The sequence below is a fragment of the Eptatretus burgeri genome, chromosome 7 (assembly GCF_056783735.1).
Source record: "Eptatretus burgeri isolate ZD-2024b chromosome 7, Ebu_testis_v1, whole genome shotgun sequence".
NCBI lineage: Eukaryota > Metazoa > Chordata > Myxini > Myxiniformes > Myxinidae > Eptatretus > Eptatretus burgeri.
The window spans coordinates 29,542,999-29,560,417 of NC_140967.1; the positions used below are offsets into that span (position 1 = coordinate 29,542,999).

At 43.6% G+C, this 17,419-nt stretch overlaps 2 protein-coding genes across 2 annotated transcripts in view; one reads left to right on the top strand and one right to left on the bottom strand.

The window, feature by feature from the left end:
* LOC147022917 (uncharacterized) overlaps window positions 1–17,419 on the top strand; it is a 395,784-nt gene that overhangs the window by 58,937 nt on the left and 319,428 nt on the right. The gene's annotated exons all lie outside the window — the stretch shown is intronic.
* ASTE1 (asteroid structure-specific endonuclease 1) overlaps window positions 16,725–17,419 on the bottom strand; it is a 64,936-nt gene continuing 64,241 nt past the window's right edge. Inside the window, exon 10 of the mRNA XM_085887890.1 lies at window positions 16,725–17,244. Coding sequence (XP_085744016.1) covers window positions 17,238–17,244 — 7 coding nt within the window. The 3' untranslated portion in view covers window positions 16,725–17,237. The remainder of the gene's footprint in view (window positions 17,245–17,419) is intronic.

Genomic DNA, 17,419 nt, shown 5'->3' on the forward strand with positions numbered 1-17,419 from the left:
AATTAGGACACATCTTTGTGACAGACATTTTTTTTTTCAGTAATCGAATAACTTCATCACATGCGTTGGTGCGTTTTCATTTCGTGCTGAACAACCTGCTGCAAAAGATGTGTGCTATGTGTTTTGCTCTCAGATAAACGATTGATTGTGATACAAAGCGAGGTTAGAAGTTGGAATGAACATTGGTTGTCGTTATTTTAGTCGCAGGAGGTATGATACCTGGATTGAAAGAGATGCTCCATTTGATGTTCTCATCAAACCAAACCTTGTTCCGAGGGTGGAAGGTTAGATGACTTATTTATTTGAATAACCTCTGAACTCTCTTAGCTTGAATTTTATCATTGGTTCAGTCAAATCAAACAAACTTGTCTGGTACAGTATCAGCGGAGAGGGTACCAGCCGTGGAGTGTGCCATCCTTGAGGTGGCGTTAAGCTCGTTGCATCATTTGCACTTTCATGTGGACATTAAAATGTCTGACTCTTAAGAGCAGGCTGTTGTGTTCTGCTGTTGAGGTAACCCGACGAGAAGGGCGCTGCCAGGTGCCAACTTCCCAGAAATAATTAAAGCTGATGTGACACCCCATTAACAGAATGGTGTAGGGATGGGTATGGAATTCTCATCATTATGGAGCAGTTTGGAATGCTACAGGATGGCCGAGAGGACGGTACACACACTCCTCTCGAAGCTGTGTAGCCTGGGTTTTAATCCGAACCCAACTATAAACTGTCATCCCAGTGTTTCATAGGTAGGGTGATGCATCAACGTGTGTGACGTCCCTCGGATGGACGTTAAATCGGCGTCCCGTCTGCCAGCATCAGTTGATGGACGTTAAAGATCCTTCGCAAAGAGGAGGTGAGCTATCCCAAGAACCCTGAACAAATTGCTGCCCTAATCTACGATTGAGGGCACCACATCAGCGGCACAGCTGTGCGTGCCCTTAGCGAATGATACGACCCCCACAGTTTTGTGCCTCGTACGAAAGAAGATTGAAGTTTAAAATACTGCAAACCCTGTCACAGTGATTTTTGTTTTTTGGTCTTGTGAAGGAACGGGAACCAAAGGGCTGGACAACTCTTCACGCGACTCCGACTCACTCCCCACGGTCATATGTGACGGGGTGGTACGGGCATTTTCTAATGCGCCGCTTCATTGCTTGATTTGTTTCAGCCTCCGTGTTCAAATGTCCTTTTTTATAAGCTCTCTATACGTCGCTGATTATTTCCATCGTGATTCGTGTGCCAGCTCGACCACTCACAACATCGCCGTTATGACTAACTCGTCACTTATAGAGAGTTCTTTCATGGCCAGCCCTGCTGCCAGCCATTGCTTCATTTCAGACTTTGCAACATTTTTATTCAATTAAATTCCCCCTTCCCTCCCGAGTAACCAAACAAGCTCATCTCTGTGGTCTTGGTTATCCTATACAAACAGACTTTCGCTTCTATTGCAGTTTGACGGACTCTACCAATGGATATGTATCGAAAGTGTACGAAGACTGCAGAATAAATCTTGCCCATTATGGAAATGTTTCCTCTATGTGTAGATTTATATTTATTTAATTTTCATTTTAAAAATCCTTTCTTAACCCTTTGCATCATTCGGTATGATCAAGCTAACGAATTCGAGATGTTCCACATCCAGCCGATGGTTTACCGGACAGAGTTGGATGTCATTCATGTGACCATTTTTATCTCCATCACCGAAGGTGGGCGAAGGGAATGTTTTAACCCTTGTCTGTCTGGTTGTGAGCAGTGTATCTCAACAGTTTATGGACGCATTTGGACGAAACCTGGTGGACAGGTTGGGTGTGTGCCGGTGAAGATTTTGGTAATTATCCAGTTCCAGATCGAATAATTCTTTCAGTGATTCTTCAACATTGAGAGATTGGGCCAAAAATGATATATAGCACGATATTTCAAAAAATTATCGATGGATTTGGACGAAACTTGGTGAATGAGTTGCGTCGAAGACTAGGACCAATTGATTCAACTTGGGTGAAGATCCGGATCCAAGAATTACTTATTTAAGCGATTCTTCACCATTGCGAAATGGGGCCCAAAAATGATGTATAGCGGGATATCTCAAAAATTTGTAGATGGATTCAGTCGAAACTTCGTGGACGAGTTCGGTAGGTGACGAAGACAAGCTGATTCGATTTCGATTCAGGTCCGAATCCAGATCAAGACTATTAGTGGGAAACTAAACGTAAACTGTTCAGCCTGGCAGAGTTATGCGCTCCACGGAGTGCCATGGAGTTATTTAAATATATATATATTTTTCCAGATCATGGGATCAAATCGTTGTTTTTTTTTTTTTTGTTTCGACATCACAGTGAGTCGAGTACAGGCGAAACAACTGCTCGAGCTTTACGAGCAAGAGCTGCTCTCGAAGGCAAACGCATTGCAGACGATTTTTGGCTGAAAAGTCTCTTCGCCATTCATGGATGAAGCTCCACCATCCATGGGCTGCCATTTGACCCTCCTACACCTCTCCCCGCCCCGTGTTCCCTATATTAGGGCCTGCTGTGGGACACCTGCCTACGTGGGACGTGACTCTCTGTCTCATGTGTGCACAGCTTCATTTCCACCTCCATTGGTAAAAGGTAAATTTCTTCTGTTTAACTTCGAAGGACTTTGTTATAACTTTGCAAATGTAATACTATAACTGTCTCCGATGTTCCTCTTCATTCCTTACCTTGCGTTTTGTGTCCTAACTGTTTGCTGCCTTATTATTTATTTATTTTATTTTAACCCTCTGTCACCTCCACCTTCCATGAGCCTTGATCTTGTATAGAAAAAGAGAAAGTGCTAAAATCATCGTAAATTTAATTGAAAACCAACGATGACGAGTAAAGTTTTTGAGAAAGTCCAAGTTTGTGCGTTCGGGTTGTGGCATGTCAAGGGGGTAGTGGGGAACAGTTGACTTTGAGCTGGCAGATTGAATAGGTGGATTAAAATTGCTGGTAATTCATGAATTGCTACTTTTGAGAGGCCAAAAGTTTGGACCATGTGATGAACTCCCAAGTTATTGGTGTGCCCAGGTTTGGAATGCCTGACATTTGCAGTGACATGATTTTGTACCTTCTGCAGTTGGTGTTATTTCCAAGGGGGGAGGTGAAGGGGGGTATTTTCACCCCTTGACAGTACCAAACTTTCAGAGTGTTTTAACTTGAACACGATTCACGATCGAGGAACAATCGTGAGTTGAGTTTTGAGAAAGTACAAAATTCGAGGATGGGGATGAATTGAGTTTGTGTGTTGTGCATTATATTGCCCGTTATTTTATTTAATTCTCGAGTACACGGGTCCTCGCTTGTACTAACCAGCCTTCTCTATGTAGGTAATCATCTTCGCGGTGCCTCCAGTCCCCCACCCTTATCCGGTCCCTCATGCGACTTGGAGTGCACCATTAAAGGCTTCTGTGTGTGCTCGAGAAGATGGCGAGGCTGTGCGCACCCCCGTGTGAAATGCATCACTCTCCCCACAAATTCCACACTCGTGGTCACAAAGACGTGCCGTGTGCGCCCTCGTGCTGATGTTTACCGAGCCGAGCGGCTGCGTTGGGCCAAAATCACCGGTCCGGCAGCAGATCTTCAACAAGGCGCTCCATTGATGGGGAGAAGCCTTGGAGGAGCCATTTCCAAAAAGGCTCATTGAGCGCTTTTATGAGGTAAAGCGGGCGCGGAACCTTGATGCACAACACGAGCCGTCTCCATCACGGCCACGTTACATCGCGGCCGGATCTGTTTGGGGACCGCATCAGCCCCCACTCCCCCCTTTCATCCTTCCACACCTCCTTTCCCAATGTGTACCTCACATTCTTCTGCCTCACCACTCCCATTTGTACCTCACCCTCTTCGCATGGGTTCCCACTCCCTGCCCCCCAATCATACCTCCCCTTCTCATATGTACCTCGACCTCTTCACCTGAACTCCCTTCCCAATGCATTTCACCCCCTTTGTCTGGCTTTCTCCTATCCTTTCCCATATACGTATACTTTAACTCTTGCCTTGATTCCTTCCACCGCTCTCATTACCTTCCCCAATGTACCCCACCTTCTCCGTCTCCTTCCTCCCCACTCCCACCCCCACACTTTTGTACATCACCCTCTTCGCTTGGCTGATCCCCAAAACAGGATGTCACGTTTTGTTTTTCTTTTTTTTGTTTTTTTAAAACGAGATGACGAGCAAGCGCTGCGATTGTAGAGTTCAGATTCAGAAAAGTAATTCTGTAGAAAGACCACCTGTTAAAGCCGTAAATAAGTTGGATAAAATGTCTTGTTAATAATACATGTCACACACTATTCACCGAAGTTTACACATTTTGGATCTCTGGTCTTTCCGCAAACTTCAATATCTTCATCCGTGTTCTTCCCACCCTCCCTCTGATTCCATAACAAACATCCATTTCATGTGCTGGATGATCTTGTGATGATTAAAATGTCAATGCATATATATATATATATATATATATATATATATATATATATATATATATATATATATATATATATATATATATATATATATATATATATATATATATATATATATATATATATATATATATATAATTTATTTATTTATATATTTTATACATACAGACACACGCATACATATTGGCTGTTAATGCACACCGCTCACAGGCCAGCAGTCATTTTGCAGCTTCACATTGAAAATCGGTTTATATTCTCACCAATTTGTCTATCACAGTAAACACCAATCCCATCCCATGAGCAGTCGTGCGTGGAGTGACGTGGGAATGCTGTACGAGACACCGTTCCCACATGGCTATCCATAGAGCGGTTATCAGCGCATGGACAAACATTCTCTGAGTTTGTTCGATACTCAAGGAGGGGGCTGGAGACTAGCTGGGAAACCACGACGGGCGGAGATCAGGTGATGTGACGGCAATCCTGAGGCCCGTTTGAAGAAGCTGCTGCTCTCGTTATAAAGCAACATCTTTGTTGGACAGTGGATGTGGAGGACATCATAGAGTTCAAAAGAAACGTTCATCTGTTGTTGGAGTTTGAATATTGAAATGTAACACAGGGCGTGTTTCCACGCAATCTCAATTTTAGTGGTGTTTGGAATGACAAGTCCCTGCAGAGGTGTTGCTCCCAAAGAAGAAAGAATGTTCCTCTTTATCAAGCTGTTGCACTACTTTAGTGGAACAGCTATAAAGGGTCAACTCTGTGATATATGATGCTGGGATGGATTTCAAGAGGTATAGGAGGCCAGAGGTGATGATGTGTCTGTCCATCAATGCTGCATGGAATGATATCCAACAAAGGTGTGTCTCCTCTACATTTAAGGCAGAGCAGGATGGGGTGTGCTGGAATACCACTTCATTGGCTGGGTCGTAGGGAAAAGGGCCGCCCCCCACCCCAGCTGCTCGAGTCACAAATACACGCTTGTTTGAGTCCAACATGTGAAAATGATTATAATGTTGCGGTTATGGCCTGCACTTTCACAATGTGCTTTCTGTTCGTGGCTAAAGTTTTATTTTCCTGCTCCTTTGGTAATCCATGCCAATTGGTAGCACGTTGCTGCAGTGCCCATGGAAGGTCACTCCACCTCGATGAATGCGTTGTATATCGTGATGGACACGGACAGGGGGGGGGGGGAGGGTTGGATTTGTAACGGCGAAATCTGGAACCAAATCGTTGGATTTCCACCTCGGCAAGGCTGTCAAATTCCCTTGGTGTTGAATGGAGAGGAAACCATTTTCGAATTACTTTTTGGATGAGAGACCCTTGCAGAACTGCGCACACCAGTGTTCCAAAAACTTTCCTTCCAAAACGACTCGGAGATTAAATAAATGACCCAATAAGCTCGAGATTTTAGGGCTGGCAGACTCGGTGGCGTAATGGTTAGAGCGTCCGCTCGTAGTTTTGGAGGTCGGTGGAAAACGTTGCACAGGCTCGATGGATCGAATGGCCTCCTCGTGCATCGAAGTTCCTTGGAAGGGAACTCGTATTGTTCCTTGGGAGAAAGACGGACAGAAACTTGATCCTGAATCTTGAGTCGCACTGTGTGGCGCCTTCCAGTGGTTTTTCCCTATGGTAGGTTGGATTTGCTTGTCTACCACAGGGTAGAACCACGGACGGGAGCTGTGCAAGGCCCTCTGCAAAAGGAAAAACATTGATGAACCCCTTGATGTTATTTCCTTGAAGTAATTAGGCCGTCTCTTAATCGTGCTGAAGTGCATGGTATTTTGAGCGACATCAAATAGCGAGGGAACACGGGCTGGCAGTAAAGTTTGGAGGTGTGAGCGCTCGCCTCCTGAGCTCTCTTCGGTTTGAATCTGGACTCGGCTGTCAACCATCACACTGGTGTTTTGCACGCAGGGCGAGGCATCGTTGTGTGTACTGTCCATTGGATGGATGTGAAGGTGGAGGACACACCTGCCAGCACGTCATTGGTCGATGCCGAAGATCCGACAGTGTCTTTCATGAAGAGGAAACGGGTTAATTTCCAGTATCTTGAACAAATTCCAAATTATTGCCAAAAATTGCCTTCAGCTAAACGTCAGGGTTTGCTCACTGCTTTGTGAAAAGCTTGGGACAAAAAACGTTCCCTGGCTGTCTCCATAAAATGGGATTGTGGCTTTTAACGTACGAAGGTGTGTTGAGAAGTAATGCCTCCTATTAATTTTTCTCCAAAACAGGTAAAAATATTAGAATGAAACAAAGTACGGTCCACGCATTAGTTCTTCCTGTCACTTGGTGTGAAGTTTCGTGATTCTGACACTAGATGTCTCAGTGCTACGTTAGCCGAGATGGCAGAAGACAGCGTTGAAACGTGAAGCGCTGGAGGTGAGAGTTAGGCGCACCATTACGATCTTTAGAGTAAGAGACTGTCAATGGAGTACCGCCACAAAAGATCACCAGCCCCGACTTTGTTCCATTCAGATTTTCGTCTCTTCCGCAAACTTATGGAACAATTATGTGGAGGACATTTTTATTCCGACGATGATGTCATGGCTGCTGTGAAGTACTCGCTAAGTCAGCAGGACGCAAAGCTCCATCGTGACGGCATCACAAAACCACTTGAACGTTGGCAGAAATGTTTGGACGGCAGTGCTGATTGATGTTGAGAATTAAATGTACACGATGGTAGAATAAAGATTGATGTTTGTATCTGTCTTTGTTTCATTCAAATATCTTTACCTGTTTTGGAGAAAATGAATAGGAGGCATTACTTTTCAACACACCTTGGTGTGTAGTACATAGTGCAGCAACAATTTTTGTTGTTGTTAGGGATTTTGTTCTACTACCATGGATCAAATTTTCTAAAATATATTTGGCTTGCTGGCTGGAATGCAAATTCCTGGACAAACCTTGGAGCTTTCGGCTTTCCCAGTTCCTCTTCTCTCCTCGTGGAAGCTGGCGTGCACCAAGACCATGCCTTCGACCCAGTCTTGTCCCCAATCTACATTAACGACCTCTCCGCTACTCTGAAAAATACTCTCTTCCCTTTGGAGATGATTCTGCATTGTATTGTACAGTAGGCAATCCTTAACGGGCACACAGTTCAGCTGCATCACTGTCTGCTGATTTTGAATTGATTAGATGCTGGTCTGATAAATGGGTCATGTCTTTCAATCCTCTCCAATCTCTGTCTCACACTTCCTCTGAGAGGACAGTCATGGAACTGACATATTTCCATGGTCCTTTCCTTTCCTTTCCTTTCCATGCAGCATATAGCTGCTGGTAGCATTATTAGCCCCTGTTTGACTTGATCTGAAGCAGGGGTTTATGGATTTGGTCTCGATTTTCGTGCGTGCGTGCGTTCGCAACCTTATCACGACATGTTTGGATTGATTTTATTCATATTTGACAAAAAGACAACACATGACGGTTTGCATATGCACGTCAATTTTTTTTAGACATCAGATCCAAGATGGCCGACTGGTGGCCATTTTATTTGTGAAAAAAACCAAAACCTAGCGTCGAACACATCCTCAACCATTTTTCAGATATGCATGGTCCGATTTTGTTCAAACTTGGCACAAGCACAGTACCCGAGGGCATACATGTGCCCCTCACTTTATTTTGCGATCTAATCAAAGATGGCTGGCTGGTAGACTGGCCAGCATTTTACTTGTACATCAATATGGGCTAGCCCTTCAACTCCATGCAGCAAAATTACTAAAACAATTGGGGCGATGACATTTTATGTCTTTATTTTAATTGTTCACTCGAGGGATGGCTGTGCCGCTGATGCAGTGCACTCTTCATGATGTGCTCAACAGGAATTTGGAATCTGTTCACGGTGCTGACGATAGCTCGCCAACTCTTCATGAAGGACACCGTAGGATCTTTAACGTCCACCAACTAATGCTGGCAGTTTGGACGCCTAGTCTAACCTCCATTCGAGGGACTCGTCCAGCCTGTGAAACACCGGGATAACAGTTTATAGCTGGATCTAGATTTGAAGACAGATTCGACAACTCGGAGGCAAGTGCGCATACATTTAGGCCATCCTGTCAGCCCATTTCCATGGTCAGCCATCGGACGAGATTGTCTCTTGGACTCGGCCTCACCATCACCCATGGCCTTTGTTGGGCCAACAACATTGCAAAGCTGGCCTCAAGTCTGCTGCACACTGGGCATCTTCCATCGCTCCTATTGCAGTTTTGGGGAAATTGCATGGGTCAACCTGCCCAGAGTGCAATGGATAGGCATTGCCTTGAGAGTATGGCCTTAATGATCACAGTATCTCCTCATTCCTTCTTAAACTAGAGCTATTCACAGCCGAGAAGGCCTTTGTCTATAGCCCATGGCGTCCCGCTCTCCCAAATGGGCCGGTGCCCCAATATTACTTCTGTCTCAATGGAAATCTATGCAATCTCCAGCTCTCAGCATTTATTAGAATCTCCCTCTGCCCTCACATCACATCACAGGTTCTTGTCCTGTGTTTTTTTAAAAAAATGATTATTATTAAATAAACTCTCATCCGGTATAGCTCTCCCTCTGCTTTGTCAACCCACCGACCCTCCCCAGCTGGTCCTTCAGGCACTCATTCTTTCTGGTTTAAATCCTTAAGTCGTGGCTGGCTGCACACCTCGACTCTTTTGTTCCTCTTTTACTCCCATCTGTGGAAGTACATTCCAGAGGTTGTTTTATCCCACTCTTCCTTGCACTATCATCTCCCACGATTCCTCATTCTTACCCATGATCTTTATTACCTCCATGAGTCCTTCCTAACCCAACTTCCTCTTACTTGAAGGTTGCTGTGTTCTCACCAATCCTCTCCTGTCCATTCAGCAAGTAGAGGAGAGGATGGGCGACATCCTCTCCTCTCCTTGCTTAGGGTCCGGGGTTTTGTGGTGCTTCCCCATGGTCGGTTTATACCCTCCGTCACTGTGCTCTGCCAGGAACCTCAATCTTGTAAAGAACAAAAAACAGCACAACAGCATTGGTCAGTGTGTGGCAATTTGATGCCGTTATGGAAAGCCACATTTGAGAGGGGATGGTGAGGGGGTTGGGAAACCTTAACGAAAACATTCCCAACAGTAGCCCTGCCTGTGTGCACAGTTTGTGACTACACGAAACGATATGAACTCTGGGTGCACCGTTCTTCCAGATAATGCGATTCAGGTGTGCAATGTGCCTTGTAATGAGAACTAGTCAGCTATATAAATAAAAAGCCACATGATATACCTCGGAGTTTGACAGATTAGGGACATCGAGGACAGATGACAATGTGTCTGCAGCCGGAGGAAGACCCATGAAGTGAGGGTCACCACTCATCGACACTCTGCACTCACTTGGAGGTTTGTATGTGTTGTGAGCAAAACAAATTCTTGATTCACCAATGAATTTGTAATTTGTTCATGGTGCCGGCACTGACTCGCTTACTCTTTGTTAAAGACACCATGTTGATCTTTGATGTCCACCAATGACCAGTGCTGGCAGACGGGTCCTCCGGCTTGATACCTTTCCGATTGACGGTACACACTCGATCTGAAAAAGGTCAGGATGACAGTTTATAGTTGAGTTGAGATTTGACCCCAGGTGAGATGGTTCACAGGATCTGGGTGCATGCATCTGGGCTGTCCTGTGAGCCTCTTGTTGGCTATTAAGCTTACAGTGGATGTGTACACAAATTGTTAAATGCCTTCATTCAAAAACAAGATCTCTGATTGAGCTGAAGAGGCACGTGTATCATTCGAACATTTACAATTTTCTGCTGGTGAGTGGATTCTCACCCTCAATTTGTTAGTTCTGCCGAGGACAAGCGAAGCGAGGTCAAGCCGGTTTATTTCTACTGCATGAAACACCCTGCGACCATGCAGAAACCTGTTTTTTTTTTAATTTTTTTGGAACACTGCTCAGATTTTCCATCCAATTATCATGTGGCTTTGTTTTAAAATCCTCCATTGGTAGGCATTCCTATTTTGAAAGTTTTGTCTCAATCGCTTAAGCAGTTGTGGAGAAAACAAATTTAAAGGTAAAAAAGTGAGGTCCTTTGCAACATCGTCAAGGATGGTTGTGGATGCCTCTTACTCGATGTAGAAGTTAATTTTTATTACTCGATCATGATGGCAACCTGCGAGTGCTGTTCAGTTGTTCATTCATTCATTCATCCGGCATGTAATGGTGTGACATGACCACAACAAAGACCCCTGTCCCCTCCAGGTCGCTTGTTCGAGCGCTGTTCTTCAGACAGGCCTATTGCTTTGAGTTGACGTTTAGGTGTGGTCTCGTGTATATCTATTTATTATCTACTAGCACGGGTGCCCGGCGTTTCCTGGCAACATCAGATCCCTTCTCCCGCCCCTTACCCACCGCCCTCCCTCTGGACTCCTATTCCCCCCTTCCCCTGCCTCCCCTGATTAGTGGAGGTTGACTTTGGGGCTTCCCACAAAGCTCTGCTCTGGGGACCTCAATAGTGCAAAAATGAGTTATTTCCACAGCTGACAACCACCAGGTGTCAGTCAGTACACGATACACATTTACAGAGTTTTTGTCGACCTTCCTTCCTGAACCCCCACGGCTACAGATGAACCCAAGTTGCCCATGTTCACCACCAGGTCAAACTCGGTCCATGCGCCAAGTTTGGTGGCAATTGGTCCAGTAGTTTTGGCCTGATTGGTGTTACACACAGATAGACAGAAAATGACATTTATTAATTAGATATCCATGCACCGATATAAGAGCGAGTTGCGCAAGTGTGTGAACGGGGTAAACATTGTCACCACAACACGTATAATGTTGGATGATACCTCATTTGAGAGCTCTTGCGTCCGGACAGTACATGCGGAGGTCGAGAAATATTGATATTCACGCAATTTAGAGTTCTGTGCATTTTATGCCGAGGTTGCGCACGTGGGTGGTGTATAGGTTGTCACCGGTTTGTATGCCAACCGGAAGTAACAAATAATATAACCACAAACCATTTGGTCAATTCCATCGAACGTATAATTACCTTTTTGTCGATTTCCTTCACCGAGAAACCTGAGCAATCGAAACAATTAGTGACTATTATTGCTGTCAAAGGACATTCCTAGTGAACTCCTAAAATATTACACTTTTGGGAACTAACTCATTCCCTTACAACAGCCTCGTGTAACTGGACTATCTGCTAGTACCTATATATATATATATATATATATATATATATATATATATATATATATATATATATATATATATATATATATATATATATATATATATTTAAGTATTTTTGAAATGCTTATCACATTATTATTACCCTCAGCGAAGGATTCGGAGAGGGTATTGCATTTGGGTTTGTTACGAAATCTAAAGATTTCGTAAGTATATTGATGACTTCCGTCATCTGTTTGTGTGATTGTTTGTTTGTGTGTTTGTGTGTGTTTGTTTGTAGGCACGATAACTCGAGAACGGAAGAAGCAACCGATGTCAAATTACACCACGTGATTCAGGAGGGTGATGGCTAGTGCTGATTAGATTTTGGTCAAAATCGGTCAAAGGTCAAGGTCACACTGAGGTCAAACATCTAAAAAATGATAACTCGAGAACGGAAGAAGCTACCAATGTCAAATTACACCACATGATTCAGGAGGGTGGTGGCTAGCGCTGATTAGATTTTGGTCAAAATCGGTCAAAGGTCAAGGTCACAGTGAGGTCAAACATCCAAAACATTCGATTTTTGATGGTTTGGTACAGAATCATCGTAGAAACTTCTGGTTTGTGTCGCTACCTTCTCGAGAGACAGCTTTTATTAGACAAGGTCAGAGGTCAAGTTGACGATTTCGTAAGTACCAGTCTATGACTGCTTGTTACTTACGAAATCTTTAGATTTTGTAAGTATATTGATGACTTCCGTTTCTGTTTGTTTGTTACTTAGAAAATCTAAAGATTTCCGTTTCTGTTTGTTTGTATGTTTGTTTGTTTGTTTGTTTGTTTGTAGGCACGATAACTCGAGAACGGATGAAGCTACCAATGTCAAATTGCACCACGTGATTCAGAAGGGTGGTGGCTAGCGCTGATTAGATTTTGGTCAAAATCGGTCAAAGGTCAATGTCACAGTGAGGTCAAACATCCAAAACATTCGATTTTTGATGGTTTGGTGCAGAATCATCGTATAAACTTCTGGTTTGCGTCGCTACCTTCTCCAGAGACAGCTTTTATTAGACAAGGTCAGAGGTCAAGTTGACGATTTCGTTAGTACCAGTCTATGACTGCTTGTTTGTTTGTTTGTCCGCACAGAATTTTTGTGTTTTTCTCTGCAACCGCTTGCCAGATCGAGACGAAATTTTCACCATCGGTGCGACGACTCATGTAGAATGTTTTAATGATAATTATGACGTCATAGGTCACGTGGTGTGGCAGCCATATTGAAAAAATGGAAAAATTTTGGACCTCCATCTCTGAAACCGCACCAAGGAAAAAATGGAAACTTGGCACCGAGCAAGTATTCTTCATGGGGAATGAGCGTGATTTTTATGACGTCATAGGTGCCCTCGTTTTGACGTCATAATTGCATATGGAGAATGCTACGTCTGATCAGTATAAAAATTTTGAGGGTCATCTCGGGATAAAATGGCCCACAGAAAAAAAAAATCATGACGTCATCGGTCACGTGATTCGGCAGCCATATTGTTTTTTTCTTTAAAAAAAAAAAAACTTCAAAAATCTTCTCTGAAGTGGCTGAACAGTTTGAGGTGAAACTTCACATGTATGACCACCTGTCCATGAGGAACAAAAGGTTCACACATATGATGTCATTGGTCACATGGTTTAGCAGCCATATTGGATTTACCCTAAAACCGATTAAAATACACCACTCAAAAGAAGTCCTGGTAAGGGTTTGCAATCTCTGATTGCTCTTTTTTGGTTCACGAGTCAGTAAGTGACCACTATATTCGTTATTGGTGTGTGTCTGTCTGTCTGTCCCGAGCATAGCTCCGTGGGTTTTGATCCGATCCTGATAAAATTTTGGTGGGAGGTTTATATCATGATCTAGTTGTGTTTTCCTGAGAATGGACGTGCTGCGCCCATTATGGGTGGAGCCACGCCCAAAAAACGTGTTTTTAGGGGGTAGCCGATTTCAAGTTACATCTTCTCCGAGGGGTTTTGTCGAATTTGGCAGGGGTTTCGGTATTTGGTTAGCCCAATGGCACCTGCATAGCCCCACAAAGCTCGATTTTTCATTTTCGTCCCAAGGTCAAGGTCACGAACTGAGAAAATGTCCAAAAAATCAATAAATTTGGCATCGAGCTCCTAGGGTTTTCAACTGTTTCGAATGAAAGTTGGTATGCAAGTCGTGCTCTTCGAGTACTACAACTTTCATCATTTACGTTTTTCCCGATTCCCGCCAGTTTGCCCGTGGCGTCCCCTCGAAGGCCAAAAAATAAAAAAAGGCGAACCGTGTACATTGTTCGTGAACCATCGCCGTCTCCAGACTTGTTATTATTATTACTGTTGCATTTCCACACAAGTAAAATTGTTTATTTTTCACTTTTTTTCCAAACCACACTGCTGTGCTTGATTATTGATAGGGTGTTGTCTCTCGCTGTGAGATCGACTCTGGTCCAGCACCCATTGTCTGTGAACATTAAATGGTGGACAATTAAACCAACGACTGGTCGTGTGTGTCAAGCAAATGACCGAAAGAATGCATAATCCATATTTTTCTGTGATGCTCTTTGCTACAATGTCTTGGGGTCATGAAGAACACGTATTGAACTTAAGGTCAAACAACTACTGAGACACTGAGACACCAGACCACTCTTATGACGATGCTAAGTTCCATCACTTTTACTTTTGAATGAAAGTTTGTGTCGGCATGGTGTTGAAACTTGGAGTTCAATTAAGGAGCGTAAGTCATTGGAGCAAATTCACCTGAATCCTGTACAACCACAGGTCTCCTGGATCACAGAGAAGGACCATCCCAACCTCCACAATCATCATGCATTGAGTCAACCATATTAATGATGAATGCACTGGTTTCAATGTTAGAGAAACGTTATTTATTTGAAAAACACCTTGTTGGTGGAGAATACGTAGAAATGGACCATATTGAATGAACTCTGTGTGTGGACTAGATGTTGTTGTTTTTTTCATTGCTGTCTTATTCTCAAGAAGTTTATTTCATATTGTAAGAAATGCAGTTTGTAAGGACTAATGTTCATGAATATCGAATAATTGAAGGCTCATGAAAATGTCTGTCTCAAAGGAATGCAATAATTGTTTCTTCCAATTGATATGAGTGGTTGTTCAAACTGGAAATAAACTTTTCTTTTTGCTGGAATTAAAGTTCCCATAACCATGAAAATGTTTCAGTACAAATACTGAAGCCGATTGCATCTTCGATGACCGCTGTTCTCCATGCAGAAGCTCGCACTGTGTGGACAAAAATCACAAAACTAAGGACAAACCATCACCTGGCTCTCACTACCAACTTGCCACATTTGGAACATGGAAGACAATTCTCAGTGGTAAACAACTCTTGGTTCCATTGTGACAATACGAATCTCCCTCTCCCCTGCACCCCCTCTCAAGAGATCCCAACTCAAAGGGTTTATTCATGCTCGATCCAATAAATACTGAGAGTATCCATTGGCGTTGGTTGATCACTGGTTGTTGAATCCTTGCCTACACTCAGTGAACGGAGAAACTGACTAAATGCCTAAACTCCCTCATATTGATGATGGAAATGCTCACTCCGCCGATTCGGTCATGATCGCGGCAAATAAGGTAACGATGGGGCTTTTAACATCTTGGATCATGAGACAAAGTAATAGCCGCTTACCCCGGGAGTGAAAATATGGTGTCAATACCCCTCCATGCTCAAGTTCCTACTTCTTCTTCTTTGTGTGATGAACGGATGGACGTGTCTCCCTTTTAGTGATAGTAACACCATTTCCCTCTGAGAACAAAAGAACGTGTCAATACCCGCTCCCTCCGGTAGGTCAGGGGGTTAAACCACTTGCACCATTAATGTGTACAAGCAAAAATCGCAAGTTGTCTCCCCCATTCTCACGTGGGGGGGAGAGCATCAAGGGGAATTACTTCATGTCCATGACCTGACACTTGGTAGACGAAGCACGTATGTGAAATTTGATGGAGATTGGGCCAGCCATTTTCAATTATATAATGATCAGACAAACGGACATACAGAATTGCCCTATTTTATAGAATGAAGACCCCACCGGGTCGAAGCGCCGCTCGCGTTCTCTCTTTTCTTGTGTACAGTTCATTTGAACATCTATTTCTCCATTATTCGTGAGCAGAATTAGATGAAAAATAAACAGGCATATACTAAACACATGCGCAGGCATTAACTGAGCCCAAAATGCAATTTTGGGCCGAGAAACGGCCCATTTTATTAAAATTATTTCACGGTTATTAGTGAACGGAACCGAACCAAACTTGACAGGTATATTCTAGAGACCATTCCCCAGGCATTAACTGAGCCCAAAGTGGGATTCCGGCCCTTTTTCTTAAAATTATTAAAAAAAAAACATTATTAAATGCGCTTGGCGATGCCCAACGCAAAATTAAGTCGCAAATGATGATATGAAACTAGCCTCACTCTTGTGAGGTGTTCTGGTTTCTTTTTCTGATGCGATAAAAATTTTACCAAATTTCAAAACTATCTGTCGTCCGTGCTATTGCTCATCTGAGAGTTGTCTGAATGAACTCCCACGGGGTATGTTCGCATTTCAAACTTGTTTTTTGTATACATAGCTCAGGCTCATGGAAGATCGAGTACGAGTACTCTGAACGGATCAGTATGCAACAGTGGAGAGAGGAGGAATACACCAACAGCAGAGTTGAAGGCCTAGATAGAGAAAGACTTGGACAAACAATAGGTGTGGAGGAATGGGGGGGGGGGCAGGAAAAGATGCATCGGGTGGATAAGATGGATACAGAAGAAAACTCTCAGAAAGGAAAACTGGCAATTTGGAAGGAGGAGGGATTGGGGGGAGGAGGGGGTTAACGTGGGTAGAAAATATCATGATTTTAGATTGGGGATGATCTGAGATGGGGGTGAACAGCTATATTGAAGAACTGGAGGGAAAAATAAGATTGGAGAGAATGCGGAAGTTGTTCCACAGGTGAAGAAAAAGAGGAGCAAATGAGTGGAGGTGAGCAGTGATCCCAGACTTAGATGGTTTAACCAGAAGGGGGTTGATGGTGTACCATATGCGCCCTGAAGAAACCTGGCCGGGGGGGGGGGGGAGGACAAAGCAGGGAAAGAGCAGAGGGTGCAAGACCAGAAAGGAGGCAATAGAAAACAGAGAAACCACTGACTTGTCTGCAATGGCATCATGATACACTCAACTTCATCATGGTAGATTCCAATAATCTTGAAGGCCTTGGTTTCCACAGCATTAAGATGAGTAAGATGTGAAGCAGGGGAGAAAGCCCAGAGGGTACAGCAGGACTCCATCAAGCTGCGAATGAAAGCCTTATAGGTGGATAGATAGGAGTTCAGGTGTGCTAAGGAAGGACTTTGTATGACGTAGAATGCCCAGTCGGCGGTTGGCTTTGGAGGCCAACTTTGAAATGTGGTTTGCCCCAAAAAGATGATGGCTGATATTATATTTCAGGAAAGCAAACCTTGAGGATTTGATAGATATATATAAAAAATAATTTTTGAGATGAAACGTCATAGTGCTTATGTTTTGTGCTTTACAGCAACTTACCTGGAACGTCTTCCTTCAGACTCCATGTCGAGAAGTCTCACAAAAGGCCATCTCCCGATGCAATACCTTTCCTAGTCATCTCAATCCCTTCATTCTCTGTTCAAGGTTAAACAAAGTGATTTACTGCTTGAGCAGGATGAGCTTCCAGTAGATTAAAACAATGGCATGTACCTCGAAGATAAGAAGCTTAGCTTTTCTTTTTATAAATCAACAGCACCAAATAACACAACTTGTGCGAACTATGGTAGCAATCAAGAAGTTTCTCATTCCA